This window comes from Malaclemys terrapin (assembly GCF_027887155.1).
Source record: "Malaclemys terrapin pileata isolate rMalTer1 chromosome 20 unlocalized genomic scaffold, rMalTer1.hap1 SUPER_20_unloc_1, whole genome shotgun sequence".
In the NCBI taxonomy this organism is placed as follows: Eukaryota; Metazoa; Chordata; order Testudines; family Emydidae; genus Malaclemys; species Malaclemys terrapin.
Genome location: NW_026530188.1, coordinates 790,898 through 807,194, shown reverse-complemented (window position 1 = coordinate 807,194; position 16,297 = coordinate 790,898). Strand labels below are relative to the sequence as shown.

The 16,297-nt window shown below is 65.6% G+C and overlaps 1 protein-coding gene across 2 annotated transcripts; it reads left to right on the top strand.

Annotated features, from left to right (window-relative positions):
* Window positions 1-2,378: 2,378 nt before the first annotated feature.
* Window positions 2,379-15,875, top strand: PPP1R3F (protein phosphatase 1 regulatory subunit 3F). Of its 2 annotated transcripts, XM_054014930.1 has the most exons (5): window positions 2,379-3,774; window positions 11,488-11,613; window positions 13,549-13,604; window positions 13,737-13,792; window positions 14,141-15,875. In XM_054014930.1, exons 1-5 carry the CDS (start codon window positions 2,462-2,464, stop codon window positions 14,924-14,926), a joined length of 2,337 nt encoding a protein of 778 aa, XP_053870905.1. In that variant the 5' UTR covers window positions 2,379-2,461; the 3' UTR covers window positions 14,927-15,875. The 2 variants fall into 2 exon arrangements, with proteins under 2 accessions (XP_053870905.1, XP_053870906.1); XM_054014931.1 differs by lacking the exon at window positions 11,488-11,613.
* The last annotated feature ends 422 nt before the right edge of the window (window positions 15,876-16,297 follow it).

Genomic DNA, 16,297 nt, shown 5'->3' with positions numbered 1-16,297 from the left:
CTCCTTCACCCCCTCCCACCGCCCCACATCCCCCCTCAGCCCCCTCCCCCCACACCTCCCTCACCCCTTCCCGCCGCCCCACATCCCCCTCCCTCAGCCCCTTCCCCTCGCCCCCCAGCCCCTCCCTCAGCCCCTCCAACCACCCCACATCCCCCTCCCCTCGCCCCCCAGCCCCTCCCTCAGCCCCCTTCCCTTCGCCCCACATCGCCCCTCCCCTTCCCTTCGCCCCCCAGCCCCTCCCTCAGCCCTCTTCCCTTCGCCCCACATCCCCCTCCCCTTCCCCTCGCCCCCCAGCCCCTCCCTCAGCCCTCTTCCCTTCGCCCCACATCCCCCTCCCCTTCCCCCCAGCCCCCTCCCTCAGCCCTCTTCCCTTCGCCCCACATCCCCCTCCCCTTCCCCTCGCCCCCAGCCCCTCCCTCAGCCCCCTTCCCTTCGCCCCACATCCCCCTCCCCTTCCCCTCGCCCCCCAGCCCCTCCCTCAGCCCTCTTCCCTTCGCCCCACATCCCCCTCCCCTTCCCCCCCAGCCCCCTCCCTCAGCCCTCTTCCCTTCGCCCCACATCCCCCTCTCCTTCCCCTCGCCCCAGCCCCTCCTTCACCCCCTCCCACCGCCCCACATCCCCCCTCAGCCCCCTCCCCCCACATCCCCCTCACCCCTTCCCACATCCCCCTCCCTCAGCCCCTTCCCCTTTCCTTCGCTCCCCAGCCCCTCCCTCAGTCCCCTTCCCTTCGCCCCACATCCCCCTCCCCTTCCCCTCGCCCCCAGCCCCTCCCTCAGCCCCCTTCCCTTCGCCCCACATCCCCCTCCCCTTCCCCCCCCAGCCCCCTCCCTCAGCCCTCTTCCCTTCGCCCCACATCCCCCTCCCCTTCCCCTCGCCCCAGCCCCTCCCTCAGCCCCCTTCCCTTCGCCCCACATCCCCCTCTCCTTCCCCTCGCCCCAGCCCCTCCTTCACCCCCTCCCACCGCCCCACATCCCCCCTCAGCCCCCTCCCCCCACATCCCCCTCACCCCTTCCCACATCCCCCTCCCTCAGCCCCTTCCCCTTTCCTTCGCTCCCCAGCCCCTCCCTCAGTCCCCTTCCCTTCGCCCCACATCCCCCTCCCCTTCCCCTCGCCCCCAGCCCCTCCCTCAGCCCCCTTCCCTTCGCCCCACATCCCCCTCCCCTTCCCCTCGCCCCCAGCCCCTCCCTCAGCCCCCTTCCCTTCGCCCCACATCCCCCTCCCCTTCCCCCCCAGCCCCCTCCCTCAGCCCTCTTCCCTTCGCCCCACATCCCCCTCCCCTTCCCCTCGCCCCCAGCCCCTCCCTCAGCCCCCTTCCCTTCGCCCCACATCCCCCTCCCCTTCCCCTCGCCCCAGCCCCTCCCTCAGCCCCCTTCCCTTCGCCCCACATCCCCCTCTCCTTCCCCTCACCCCCCAGCTTCTCCCTCAGCCCCCTTCCCTTCGCCCCACATCCCCCTCCCCTTCCCCTCGCCCCAGCCCCTCCCTCAGCCCCCTTCCCTTTGCCCCACATCCCCCTCCCCTTCCCCTCGCCCCAGCCCCTCCCTCACCCCCTCCCACCGCCCCACATCCCCCCTCAGCCCCCTCCCCCCACATCCCCCTCACCCCTTCCCACATCCCCCTCCCTCAGCCCCTTCCCCTTTCCTTCGCTCCCCAGCCCCTCCCTCAGTCCCCTTCCCTTCGCCCCACATCCCCCTCCCCTCGCCCCCAGCCCCTCCCTCAGCCCCCTTCCCTTCGCCCCACATCCCCCTCCCCTTCCCTTCGCCCCCCAGCCCCTCCCTCAGCCCTCTTCCCTTCGCCCCACATCCCCCTCCCTCAGCCCCTTCCCCTCGCCCCCCAGCCCCTCCCTCAGCCCCTCCAACCGCCCCACATCCCCCTCCCCTTCCCCTCGCCCCCCAGCCCCTCCCTCAGCCCCCTTCCCTTCGCCCCACATCCCCCTCCCCTCGCCCCCAGCCCCTCCCTCAGCCCCCTTCCCTTCGCCCCACATCCCCCTCCCCTTCCCCCCCCAGCCCCTCCCTCAGCCCCCTTCCCTTCGCCCCACATCCCCCTCCCCTCGCCCCCAGCCCCTCCCTCAGCCCCCTTCCCTTCGCCCCACATCCCCCTCCCCTTCCCCTCGCCCCAGCCCCTCCCTCAGCCCCCTTCCCTTCGCCCCACATCCCCCTCCCCTTCCCCTCGCCCCCAGCCCCCTCCCCGGTTCTCTCTCCCCCGCCCCCTCCTTGGCTCCGCCCCCCGCTCCCTCCCCCCGCCTCGCCCCGCCCCCCCAGCCGCCGCCGGAGCCGCCATGGCCGGCGCGGCCTCCCCCTCCCCGCGGCCCCCCCTGCGCCGGCCCTGGGCGGGGGGGGAGGGGGCGGAGGAGCAGGAGCCGCCCCCGCGCGCCGGCCCCCCCCCCGGGGGGCAACGGCCGGCCGCGCGCCGCGCTTGGCAGCTCTCCCAGCATGCCCCGGGGCAGCCCCACTCCCAGCAGGCCATGGGCCATGGCCAAGAGGTGCCTTCCCAGCATGCCCTGGGGCCGGGCCAGGAGCCGCTCTCCCAGCATGCCATGGGGCACAGCGAAGAGCCGCTCTCCCAGCATGCCGTGGGGCCCGGCCAGGAGCCGCTCTCCCAGCATGCCCTGGGGCACAGCGAAGAGCCGCTCTCCCAGCATGCCGTGGGGCCCGGCCAGGAGCCGCTCTCCCAGCATGCCCTGGGGCACAGCGAAGAGCCGCTCTCCCAGCATGCCGTGGGGCACGGCCAGGAGCCGCTCTCCCAGCATGCCGTGGAGCACAGCGAAGAGCCGCTCTCCCAGCATGCCCTGGGGCACGGCCAGGAGCCGCTCTCCCAGCATGCCGTGGGGCACAGCGAAGAGCCGCTCTCCCAGCATGCCCTGGGGCACGGCCAGGAGCTGCTCTCCCAGCATGCCGTGGGGCACAGCGAAGAGCCGCTCTCCCAGCATGCCCTGGGGCACAGCGAAGAGCCGCTCTCCCAGCATGCCCTGGGGCACGGCCAGGAGCCGCTCTCCCAGCATGCCGTGGGGCACAGCGAAGAGCCGCTCTCCCAGCATGCCGTGGGGCCCGGCCAGGAGCCGCTCTCCCAGCATGCCGTGGGGCACAGCGAAGAGCCACTCTCCCAGCATGCAGCGGGGGCGCGCCGGGTGCTGTTCGCCGATGCCCTGGGCTTGCCCTTGACCCGCCTGCGGCACTACCAGCCCTGGCCGCCCCCCTCGCCCGAGTGGCCCCCCGAGGTGCTGCCCCCTGCCGGCCAGCCGCCCTTCGCCCCCTACCTCCTGCCCGCCTTCGTGCTGCCCCCGGCGGGGCAGGGCGAGCCGGAGCGGCTGGTGCGGCTGCGCCGGACCATGGTGGAGCTGGAGGAGGTGCTGGCGCCGGGGCCGGGCGAGCCGTGGCTGCTGCGGGGCACCGTGCGGGTGCTGAACGTGGCCTATCGCAAAGCCGTCCACGTGCGGGCCAGCCGGGACCGCTGGCGCACCTACCGCGACCACCCCGCCCGCTACGTGCCGGGGGGCTCGCCCGACGGGGGGCTGAGCGACCGCTTCACCTTCAGCCTGCCCTTCGGCCCCGACCAGCAGGAGGAGCAGGGCGAGGAAGAGGAGGAGGGGGATGAAGCCCGGCTGGATTTCGTGATCCGGTACCAGACCGACGAGGGCGTCTACTGGGCCAATAACCAGGGCAAGAACTACAGCGTGGTGATGAAGGGCCGGGCGCCCCCCCGGGCGCCCCCCAGTACCGCCGGCCAGGACGGCGCCGGGCGGCAGCTGAAGAGTTGCATGAGGCCGGAGAGGATGAGGTAAAATCCCACCTTCCTCCCGGGACCCCAAAACCGTCCAGCAGAACCCCCCCCGAGAACCGCCAACCTCCCCAGGAACCGCCAATTCCCCCGATCCCCATGACTCTGAGCCTCCGATCCCCCAGAACTATGACTCTCAGCCCCCCAATTCCCCCGATCCCCGTGACTCTGAGCCCCCGATCCCCCAGATCTGTGACTTTCAACCCCCCAATTCCCCCCAATTCCCCCGATCCCCGTGACTCTGAGCCCCCAATCCCCCAGATCTGTGACTCTCAGCCCCCCAATTCCCCCGATCCCCATGACTCTGTGTTGCGGAGTATTGGGGGATTCAGGGCCCTGCACCCCCGGCTTCCTGCGATTCACCATGACTCTCAGCCAGCCAGTAAAGCAGAAGGTTTATTTGGATGACAGGAATACAGTCCAAGACAGGTCTTGCAGGCACAGACAACAGGGACCCCCTCAGTTAGGTCCATCTTGGGGTCCCCGGGCATCCAAGCCCAGCCCCTCTTGGGAGGTCAGAGCCATCTATCCCCCCAGCCCTCTCTCCCTGCCTGCTTCCAGCACTCTGCTTTCAGCGACCCCTCCCCCAGCCTTTGTTCAGTTTCCCGGGCTAAGGAGTCGCCTCGCCTTCAACCCCTTCCTGGGTTCTCATGTTACACACTCAGGTATGCACCCTCGGGCGCCCTCGGGCAGATCCCCTCCTGCAATGCAGACTATCCCAGCACACTCCCCTGTCAGCATTCACAGACCACCGTGAGAACAGGTCCAGTTCGTCACATCTCTCCCCCCTTCGAGACCGAACTGAGCAGGGTCACTTTAGCCAGTGACCCGGGGAAGTTCGAACCTACCCCCGTTCCCATGGATGCCCCCGCATCCCTCCCATTCCTTGGTGAGAATTACACCAGGCCCCTCCAGTTTCACGCTCCCCCTTAGGTTGGGGTTGCTTGATGGCACTCGCAGTTCGCATGTGGGAAGGTTTATGCGGCCTGCGCCCTTTTCCCACCCCCATACCTCTGGGGCTCCAACTGGGCTGTGGTCTTCTCCCAGCGCTCCAGTCTGGAGGTCTGTGCTTTGGGCTCTCTTGGTTTAGAGCCGCCCTTTTTACCTTGGCCACCCTCCGAAAAGGCTCCTCTATGCTGGGCAAGGGTCCTAAAGCTGTTTTCCCCTTGTCCCAGGCCTTCCTCCCCCTCTGACAGGGGTCACAGGATCCGCAGTACTGTCGGACAGTAACAAAGACCCCAGGCCAGTAAAAGCTCCGTAGCAGCCTCTGCTGGGTACGCCAGGTTCCCTGGTGCCCTGAGAGGGGAATGTCATGGGCCCGGCACAGCAGCTGGCGGCGATACTTCTGGGGTACCACCAGCTGCCTCCTGATCCCCCCTGACTCCATTTTCCCTGGGGGAGCCCATTCTCGGTACAGGAACCCCTTCTCCCACAGGAACCTTTTCCGGCCACCTCGTCCCATGGTCTGTACCGCATTGAGGTCGGCCAGGTCCCTTATCTTCCGCAAGGAGGGATCTCTCTGCAACTCGGCCTGGAACTCAGCAGCTGGGACGGGGATGGCCACCTGCTCTTTCTCGCCCGCTGGGTCCGAAGCTGCAGCCTCCCTGAGCCGCGTCCCTGGGCGTTCCCTCCCCACCAGGTTAGAGTCCCGCGCCTCAGGCAAGGCACCCCCCCCAAGGCCAGGGCGCAGTGCCCCTCGCCGGCTCTGACCGCGGGTCACAACTAAGGCGGTCTGGGGGCTGCTGGGCCAGTCCTCTAGGTCCCCCCCCCATCAACACCTCAGTGGGCAAATGGTGGTGCACTCCCACGTCCTTGGGGCCCTCCTTGGCCCCCCATTTCAGGTGTACCCTCGCTACGGGAACCTTGAATGGGGTCCCGCCCACCCCGGTCAGGGTCAGGAAGGTGTTGGGCACCACCCGATCTGGGGCCACCACCTCGGGCCGGGCCAGTGTCACCTCTGCGCCCGTGTCCCAGTAACCATAAACTTCCTTCCCATCCACCTCCAGGGGAACAAGGCACTCGCTCCGCAGGGACAGCCCCGCGCCAACCCTGTAAACGGAGAACTTTGAATCCGGAGCATCTGGCCCCCCAGAGAAGCTGGCCTGGGGCTCTCCTCCCTCCTTAGCAGGTGGTACTCTGCCAGCCCCCCTTCCCTGGGAATGCTGCCTCTCGCCGGGCTGGGTCTCTACCCAGTCAACCCTCTGTGGGTTCGGCCTGCTCAGTCTGTCCCTGAGCCTGGGGCACTGGGCCCGTATGTGGCCCTTTTGGCCACAGTGGTAGCAGCCCATGTCCCATGGGTCCCCTTGAGTGGGTCGGATAGTCCTGATGCCGGATGTTCCCCTCTGATGGGGTTTTTCTGTATTTTCCCACGGGGAGGTCCCATGGTGACTCTCTCTCTGCGTTGTGGTGGGATTGCTCCTTTGGGACTCCTCCCTGCCACCCCCTGACCGGCTCTTTACAAACTCATCAGCCAGCTGCCCGGCGTGTCGCGGGTTCTCTGGCTTTCTGTCCACCAACCACAGCCTCAGGTCGGATGGGCACCGTTCATACAGTTGCTCCAGTACCAGCAGTTTAATCAGGTCCTCCTTCGTCTGGGCCCCACCAGCCCACTTGCTGGCGTATCTTTCCATGCGGGCGGCTAGTTGCAGATATGAGATCTCAGGGGTTTTATCTTGACTCCGGAACCTTTCCCGGTACATCTCAGGAGTCAGCCCAAACTCTCGTAGCAGGGCCTTTTTGAATAGTTCGTAGTCCCCTTTCTCTGCCTCTCCCAGTTGGCGGTACAATGCCACGGATTTGGGGTCCAGTAAGGGGGTAAGGACCCGGAGTCTGTCCGCGGGATCCACCCGGTGCAGCTCGCAGGCCGTCTCAAAGGCCTCCAGGAAGTCATCCATGTCCTCCCCCTCCTTGTATGGGGCCATGATGCACTTATCAAAGCTCCGTGCAGTCCTGGGTCCCCCCTCACTCACCGCAGCCGGGGGTTCGCTGCCCTTCAATCTCGCCAGTTCCAGGTCATGCTGACGCTGTCTCTCATTCTCCTGTCTCTGTCTCTCATTCTCCTCCCGTTCCTGCTGACGCTCTCTCTCTTTCTCCTCCCGTTCATGCTGTCTCTGTTGTTCACGATCCTCCAGCTCTCTCAGTTTTAGCTCTTTCTCCCATTCCAGCCAATTCCGCTCCCCGGATGCCGAACGTCGCCGGGAGGATCCTCTGCTGGCCGGCGAGCTTCGCCGGGGGGACCCCCTGCTGGCCGGGGGGGCCACGGCGCCTTCGGTATTTGCTGGGCTCCTCCCCACCCTTCCCCTAGGCATAGGAAGGAGGGGTCTCGGGAAGCCCTCAGCAGCCGGCTGACCACTCCCAGCTGGGACAGACACTGGTGCCTGCGCTGCATTTGCCAGGCTGCTTCCCTGAGACACAGGGATCAGTTCATTCGCGCGACCTTCTGCCTCCAGCTGGGCAATGAGCTGTTCTTTGGTGAGCCTCCCAATGCGCAGCCGCCTCTGCTTGCACAGCTCCACCAGGTCGCTCTTAAGCCGCTTGGCATACATCTTCCTGCTGGCCACTCGCCGGCCTGTGTGCTCACCGCTCCCCACAGTTCCCAGGGGGCCCCCTAGTGTGCCAGCCCTTCTCGAGGTCACCACCTCTCTGCCAGGGTCGAGCTGCAGACTCCTCCGCCCCTGGGACCACTCGCTGCGATCCCCCCGGGGGACCCTGTTACTGCAAAAGTCCTTCTCGCTGGTCACACACTCCCAGGGGTAATAACCGTCTCTCTCCCACTCTTCAGCAGGCCTGGTCCCCGTCAATCCCCCTTCGTTTTACTGCTCCCCAGTCACTTACTGCAGGAAGCGCCGTCCACGGGGTGCAGTAGATCCCGCCGCTGCCACCAGTTGTTGCGGAGTATTGGGGGATTCAGGGCCCTGCACCCCCGGCTTCCTGCGATTCACCATGACTCTCAGCCAGCCAGTAAAGCAGAAGGTTTATTTGGATGACAGGAATACAGTCCAAGACAGGTCTTGCAGGCACAGACAACAGGGACCCCCTCAGTTAGGTCCATCTTGGGGTCCCCGGGCATCCAAGCCCAGCCCCTCTTGGGAGGTCAGAGCCATCTATCCCCCCAGCCCTCTCTCCCTGCCTGCTTCCAGCACTCTGCCTTCAGCGACCCCTCCCACAGCCTTTGTTCAGTTTCCCGGGCTAAGGAGTCGCCTCGCCTTCAACCCCTTCCTGGGTTCTCATGTTACACACTCAGGTATGCACCCTCGGGCGCCCTCGGGCAGATCCCCTCCTGCAATGCAGACTATCCCAGCACACTCCCCTGTCAGCATTCACAGACCACCGTGAGAACAGGTCCAGTTCGTCACACTCTGAGCCCCCAATCCCCCAGATCTGTGACTCTCAGCCCCCAATTCCCCCGATCCCCGTGACTCTGAGCCCCCGATCCCCCAGATCTATGACTCTGAGCGCCCCAATTCACCCCAATTTCCCTGATCCCCATGACTCTGAGCCCCCAGTCCTCCAGTTTTGTGACTCTCAACCCCCCAATTCCCCTCATCCCTGTGACTCTGAGCCCCCCAATCCCCCAGATCTATGACTCTCAACCCCCCAATTCCCCCGATCCCCGTGACTCTGAGCCCCCAACGCCCAGATCTGTGACTCTTAGCCCCCCAATTCCCCCGATCCCCGTGACTCTGAGCCCCTGATCCCCCAGATCTATGACTCAACCCCCCAATTCCCCTGATCCCCGTGACTCTGAGCCCCCAACCCCCAGATCTGTGACTCTCAGCCCCCCAATTCCCCCGATCCCCGTGACTCTGAGCCCCCCAATCCCCCAGATCTATGACTCTCAACCCCCCAGTTCCCCCGATCCCTGTGACTCTGAGCCCCAATCCCCCAGATCTATGACTCTCAACCCCCCTATTCCCCCGATCCCCGTGACTCTGAGCCCCCGATCCCCCAGATCTATGACTCAACCCCCCAATTCCCCCGATCTCTGTGACTCTGAGCCCCAATCCCCCAGATCTATGACTCTCAGCCCCCCAATTCCCCCTATCCCCGTGACTCTGATCCCCCGATCCCCCAGATCTATGACTCTCAACCCCCCTATTCCCCCGATCCCCGTGACTCTGAGCCCCCGATCCCCCAGATCTATGACTCAACCCCCCAATTCCCCCCAATTCCCCCGATCTCTGTGACTCTGAGCCCCCAACCCCCAGATCTGTGACCCCCCGCCCCCCAATTCCCCCGATCCCCGTGACTCTGAGCCCCCCAATCCCCCAGATCTATGACTCTCAACCCCCCAGTTCCCCCGATCCCTGTGACTCTGAGCCCCAATCCCCCAGATCTATGACTCTCAACCCTCCAATTCCCCCTATCCCCGTGACTCTGATCCCCCGATCCCCCAGATCTATGACTCTCAACCCCCCTATTCCCCCGATCCCCGTGACTCTGAGCCCCCGATCCCCCAGATCTATGACTCTGAGCCCCCCAATTCACCCCAATTCTCCTGATCCCCATGACTCTGAGCCCCCAACCCCCAGATCTGTGACTCTCAGCCCCCCAATTCCCCCAATCCCCGTGACTCTGAGCCCCCAACCCCCAGATCTGTGACCCCCCGCCCCCCAATTCCCCCGATCCCCGTGACTCTGAGCCCCCCAATCCCCCAGATCTATGACTCTCAACCCCCCAGTTCCCCCGATCCCTGTGACTCTGAGCCCCAATCCCCCAGATCTATGACTCAACCCCCCAATTCCCCCCAATTCCCCCGATCCCTGTGACTCTGAGCCCCAATCCCCCAGATCTATGACTCTCAGCCCCCCAATTCCCCCGATCCCCGTGACTCTGAGCCCCCGATCCCCCAGATCTATGACTCTGAGCCCCCCAATTCACCCCAATTCCCCTGATCCCCGTGACTCTGAGCCCCCAGTCCTCCAGGTCTGTGACTCTCAACCCCCCAATTCCCCTCATCCCTGTGACTCTGAGCCCCCGATCCCCCAGATCTATGACTCTCAACTCCCCAATTCCCCTCATCCCCGTGACTCTGAGCCCCCCAATCCCTCAGATCTGTGACTCTCAGGCCCCCTAATTCCCCTCATCCCCATGACTCTGAGCCCCCCAATTCACCCCAATTCCCCCGATACCCGTGACTCTGAGCCCCCAATCCCCCAGATCTATGACTCTTAACCCCCCAATTCCCCTGATCCCCATGACTCTGAGCCCCTCAATCCCCCTGATCCCTGTGATTCTGAGCCCCCCGAATCCTCCAATCCCCATGACTCTGGGCCCCCCCATCCCTCCAGTTTATTGGGGGCACAGAGCCTATGGTAGAGCAGCCCAGACACTGCTCTGAATTATATGGGGGGGGTTATATGGGGAGGGACCCTGCTGGGATGGTCCCTGCCCCACAGGGCACAGTGTGTCGGGGGGAGATGTTGGAGGTCTCGTGGTGTCGCTGTGGACAGAGGATCAGCAAGTGGGAGAGAAAGGCTTCATTTGGGCAGGGTGGAGTAGCATTGTTGGTCTGTGCAAGCGTCCACGCTTGTGTAAAGTGAGTGTGCATTGCTCCCAGATCAGGTGCAAGCATTAGCACTGGTGCAAAGCAAGTGTGCAATGCTCCCAATCCAGAATTCACCCTGCTCCCTTGTGCTATCATCTGCACTAGTGAAAAGTGAGCGTGAAACGCTCCCAAATCACAATACCCTCCTCTCTCATGCACTAGTGCAAAGCCAGTGTGCGATGCCCCCAAAGCAGGTGCATGCGTTAGCACTTGTGCAAAGTGACTGTGAAAGGTGCCCAGGTCAGCATTCACCCTGTTGCACTGTGTCTCTTCGTACTAGTGCAAGGCAAGTGTGCAATGCTCCCAAACCAGAATTCATGACGCGGTCTCAATGACGGGCTTTCACGCCTGCTTTTCACTAGTGTACATGCTGCCACGAGCGGCCCCATGCAGGCTGTCGGTGCAGATCTGCCGGTGGTTCTAGGAGGGCAGAGACCAGCTGGGGGATTAAAGCCCAACACCGGGCGAGGAGAAAGGCAGTTCAGGTGAAACCCCCCCACCCCTCAGCTGCCAGCGGGTGAGTTCTGCGTAGTGAAAAACAAGCTGTGGGGGAAATGGGGCAGCGCCGTCACATATTATTTCTAAAGAACCAGACCGAGGGCTGCGGAGAGAAGGTGAAATCACGTCGTCGGGGTGTTTTCTCTGAAACTCGGGTAGAAAAAGTGGTTTCCAAAAGAGGCAGGAAACAGAGTTAATAATGAGCCGAGCGGGGAGTGAAAAGTCTTGCGGTCGGCTGATTTTGGCGGAGATCTCATTAAAGTGGGTAGATAGGTGGATAAAAGGGCCCAATATGGGCGTTTGTGCACCAGAATCTAGGGCGGGATCTGGGTGGCGCCCGGCGGGACGGGGCCGTGACCTGGGTTGGGGTCTGCGGGGCACCCGGCGCGATGGGGCCCCGATCTCGGCAGGGGTCTGGGGGGCGCCCAGTGCAACGGGGTCCTGATCTCGGCCGAGGGGGGGACGGGGCCCCGGTCTCGGCTGGCGTCTGGGTCCCGGGTATAAATACATCTCGTGTTTTATTGGCTTCACCTCCATCCCTGGGTTCGGCTCCTGGCTCGTTACCCTCATGAACGTCAAGTATCGGGGGAGCTGGGTTAGTCTCTGTCCATGAAACAACGGGGAGTCCGGTGGCACCTCACCGACTAACACAGGGGTCCCCAACGCAGTGCCCGCGGACGCCATGACCCCCGGGGGGCATCTCTATGCGCCTGCCCACTGACAAGGGAGCGTCCCGCCACCAAGGAGCTTCTCGGCGGCATGTCGGCGGCTAGTCGGATTTGGGACAGCTGCAGGTATTATCCTGACACCTGACGAGAGGGGACTTAGCTCACCCTAACGAGGGCTAATTAACAGGCTGTGGGGTGGGAAGGGAAGGGATGGGCCGGTGGGCGACTGCTGCTCTAGGTTCTCAGGGGGACGAAGACCCGTGTCCAAGGCCTTGCTGTGCCTTAGTTTCCCCATCTGTACGGGGGTGGGGACAGGAAATGAAGATGAGCTGCGTGAGGTATGAGGCCGGGGTTGTAATCCCCCCCCATGTCTCTGGTGTGGGTGAGGGGCATCCGGGTGTCCAGTGATTAGAGCGGGGGCGGGGGAGGGCTCGGAGCCAGGACTCCTGGGTTCCTTCTGCTGCTGGGCTTGGGATGGCTGAAATGTTTCTTCTCCGCTAAGACGTGAGCATCAAAGGAAGTTTCTTTTTCCACGGGCCCCTCCCACCGCGACTGACTCTGTCTACAGCCCTGCACAGCCAGACAGGCGTTCGCACAGCCAGACACACAGGCGGCACGTTCAGCTTTCCCCCCCGCCTGCCCTTCTTGCTCCCAGCCTCTGAGGCTGAGGCTGGCGGAGTTAGCCCTTGGGGACCCCTCTGCAACCAGGGGTGACTCTGGATTGACCCTGGGGGCTGAGATCAGAATCCTGCTCTGCCCCCAGTACAGCTGGGGGTGACTCCGGATTGATCCCGGGGGACTGAGCTCAGAACCCAGCCCTGACCCCTCTGCAATCAGGGGTGACTCCAGATTGGCGGGACCCGGTGCCGAGCTCAGGACCCGGTGCTGAGTGCGGTGCAATCAGGGGTGACTCCGGATTGGCGGGACCCGGTGCCGAGCTCAGGGCCCAGCGCTGAGCATGGTGCAATCAGGGGTGACTCCGGATTGGTGGGACCCGGTGCCGAGCTCAGGGCCCAGTGCTGAGTGCGGTGCAATCAGGGGTGACTCCGGATTGGCGGGACCCGGTGCCGAGCTCAGGGCCCAGTGCTGAGTGCGGTGCAATCAGGGGTGACTCCGGATTGATCCCGGGGGGCTGAGCTCAGAACCCAGCCCTGACCCCTCTGCAATCAGGGGTGACTCCGGATTGGCGGGACCCGGTGCCGAGCTCAGGACCCGGTGCTGAGTGCGGTGCAATCAGGGGTGACTCCGGATTGGCGGGACCCAGTGCCGAGCTCAGGGCCCAGCGCTGAGCATGGTGCAATCAGGGGTGACTCCGGATTGGCGGGACCCGGTGCCGAGCTCAGGGCCCAGTGCTGAGTGCAGTGCAATCAGGGGTGACTCCGGATTGGCGGGACCCGGTGCTGAGCTCAGGGCCCAGTGCTGAGTGTGGTGCAATCAGGGGTGACTCTGGATTGGCGGGACCCGGTGCCGAGCTCAGGGCCCAGTGCTGAGTGCGGTGCAATCAGGGGTGACTCCGGATTGGCGGGACCCGGTGCCGAGCTCAGGACCCAGCGCTGAGTGCGGTGCAATCAGGGGTGACTCCGGATTGGCGGGACCCGGTGCCGAGCTCAGGGTGTGGGCCGCGTGCGAGAGCTGTCATGCAAAGCTGTGGCTTGGCACTTTCACGGTCCCGCCCCCTCGCAGCCCCAGATCTCAGGCCCGGGCTCCCAGACGGTGACTCGCAGGGAAGGGGAAAACCCAGGAACACGCCCAAAATAGCTGCAGGGTTTTACTGGCGTGGAGCCGCCGACCCGGATCAGGCCCCGTCGCGCCGGGCGCTGCACAGAGACACCGTCCCGGTCCCAGAGAGTTTCCAGTCTAAACAAACGAAGGGAAACTGAGGCACCCAGTGATTAAAGCTCAGCTGGGCACGTGTGGTCGAGCTGGAATGGAACCAGGGAGCCCTGGCTAATACCCTGCCCACTAAGGCTGGGGGCCCGGACGCCTGGGTTCTCATCAGACCCTTTGCAAGGTGCCACCCCCCGGCCCCGGGCAGTGACTGGATCCCTTCTCCCCCCACAGGCCCTGCGAGGAAGAGCTAAGCGATGAAGACATACCAAACCCTGCCCGTGAGGAAGGTATGTGCTGCGAGCTTCCCCCCAGCTGTGCCTCCAGCCGGGGTCACCCCCAGCGCTGCGAGCTTCCCTCTAGCAGTGCTGGGCTGGTTGAGGGGCGCACTAGTGTGGCTGACCCCATCTCTCTCTCTCCAGAAGGGAGCCCGGAAAGGGAGACGCAAAGAGAATCGCCCTCAGCTTCCACGGGACAGGTAAGAACTGCCGGCAGCAGGGTGGGGTGGGGAGAGAGGCCCCTGCCCAGCCCCCCAGCGCCCCCCAGCACCCGGCCCTGCCTGCCTGCCAGGGGAGACCGCCCCCCACTCAGCCCCTCGCCCGCCCCCCAGCGCCGGCCCTGCCTGCCAGACCGGGGCCCCTGTCTCCACAGGTGCGAGGGTCAGCCCCTACTCCAGAGATCTCCCAATCTAACAAAGGCTGGCTCGGGCCCCGCTTCTCACAGGTGGGGAAACTGAGGCACAGCTGGGCCACAATCGCCCCCCCACCCCGGAGCTTCAGGGAGATCCTGCCTCTCTAGCCCTCATCCTTCCCTTGCCCCGCTGCAGGTCCCGGAGCTGCCGGTCCCCCCCACGTCCCTGGAGACGGAGCTGCCTGCCAGGGAACTCCCGGTGCCCTTGGCTGAGTCCCCTGGGGGCGGCCGTGGGCCCGAGGCCGGCTCTCTGGGGCCGGGGGCCTCGTTCTCGGAGGCTGGCCTGGCAGAGCAGGCTGGGCTCTGGCGGGCGGAGGAGGAGGCCGTGGACTCGGAGCTGGAGCAGCTGTATCTCTCCCACCTCAGCCGGCTGCGGGCGGAGGAGCTGGGGGGCGCCGGGGGGCAGCCGGGGGGCACGGAGGCGGCCGGCTCCCCCCCGGCCTGGCTGCCCGCCCTGCGCCTGAGCGTGTTGAGCGACCGGGACCTGGTGGTCGGCTGGGCCGGGCCGGAGCGGGCACTGAATAGCTCCCTGGCCCAGGAGATCACCCTGCGCTACGCCAGCCCGGCCGCCCGGCTCAGCCCGCCTGCCTGCCCGGGGCGGGACAGCCCCCCGGCGCTGCTGGAGGCCGGGCTCCGGGGAGCCGGCCCAGGCGGGGCCCTGCGGTTGCTGGCGCCGGCTGCCGTGGTGGTGCCGGCATGGACAGCAGCCCCGGCGGGGCGGAGCCAGGGGGGCTGGGGAGGGCCGGGGGTGCCCCGGGAAGGGGCGCCCGGCTGCCCCACGCGGCTGGGACAGGCCCTGACCCGTTCCCTGTTCGTTCTGGGCCTCGTGGTCATCCTGCCCGTGGTCCTCAGCGGCTGCCTGCCAGCCGCGGCCGTCACCCTGTATGTGGTTCTCACGTGGCGCCAGCCCCCCCTGCTCTAGCCCCCTCCACCCCAGAGCCGGGGAGAGAACCCAGGCGTCCTGGCTCCCAGCCCCCCCTGCTCTAACCCACACCCCTTGGGTCCCACGCCGGAGGCCACGTGCCTCTGAAGACCTTACATTGGTTCATTGTCCCGCTTTGCTTCTCCAGCCCACAACCCCCCCACCCCCCACCCCATGGCTCTGTATTTATTTTGTACCGGGGAGTGTGTGTGTGGGGCGGTCAATTCGTGCCGCCCCAGCGTGGTGCAAAGCGGGTCGTTTGCAGCGTGATGTGTCGGTCCAGCCGCCGGAGGGGCTGGCGATCGTCCGGCTGATTCGCCGTGCCACGAGGTCCCACGGCACCTCAGAGCCCCCCAGCTACACACTCCGCCGTCGCATGGCCCAGGAAATGTCGCTGTGGGAGTGTGGGGGGGTGTGCCTCAGTTTCCCCACGCGGGGAAGCCGTGGGAGGCTCTCGGAGTGATGAAGAACAGCCAGACTCGGAGCTGAGTCCGGATTGAGGCCTGGTGGAGATGAGAGGAATCGGGCCCAGATCCTGTTGCAGTCGGGAGTTACTCCAGATTAAGTGAAATCATCATCCAGCCCTGACCCCATTGCAGTAGGGGGTGACTCCGGATTGACTCCAGATTAAGTGAGCTCTGAATCCAGCCCTGACCCCATTGCAGTCGGGGGTGACTCCGGATTGACTCTGAATTAACTGAGATGGGAAGTCAGCCCTGCCCCTATTGCAGGTGAGGGGGATCCAGGGCCAGAAAACCTGCCTTGGAGCGAGAGGCAAGACGCTCGAACCAGACGGAGACGGTTTGGGGGGGCCATGAGCCTCGGCTCCACGTACCGCCCTGGGAGGGGGGGGGGCAGAAATCTGATCACAGACGCGTGGGGGCTTGAAGGGGATGAAATGCGTCCACACAGCTGATGGAAACGCTAAATAAAAATTGTCCCGGCCACAGCCCTGGTGTTGGTTCCTGGGGGACTCACGGCGCTGGGGGAGGAGGACAGGGTCCGGCTGTGGGGGGGAACGTGACAGGTCTGGAGGCGGGATGGGCCCAATTCCAGGTGGGGGCCCCTGCCCCCCAGAGGGGACAGGCCCCTGCCCCATTCCCAGCCCCCCGAACCAGCCAGTCCCCGCCCTGGGGCTGGTGGGAGCCGGCGCCCCCCAGAGGGGACAGAACCCTGCCCCCCTGAGCCAGCCAGTCCCTGCCCTGGGGCTGCTGGGAGCCAGTGCCCCCCAGAGGGGACAGGCCGTGCCCCATTCCCTGCCCCCCTGAGCCAGCCAGTCCCTGCCCTGGGGCTGCTGGGAGCCGGTGCCCCCCAGAGGGGAGAGGCCCCTGCCCCATTCCCCACCCCCTGAGCCAGCCAGTCCCTGCCCTG

Excerpts from the sequence above, each read along its gene's own strand:
- PPP1R3F (XM_054014930.1), top strand. The coding sequence starts at position 2,462 with ATGGGCCATGGCCAAGAGGTGCCTTCCCAGCATGCCCTGGGGCCGGGC. Across the intron at positions 13,605-13,736 it reads AAACCCTGCCCGTGAGGAAG|AAGGGAGCCCGGAAAGGGAG; the intron begins GTATGTGCTGCG and ends CTCTCTCTCCAG. Across the intron at positions 13,793-14,140 it reads CCTCAGCTTCCACGGGACAG|GTCCCGGAGCTGCCGGTCCC; the intron begins GTAAGAACTGCC and ends GCCCCGCTGCAG.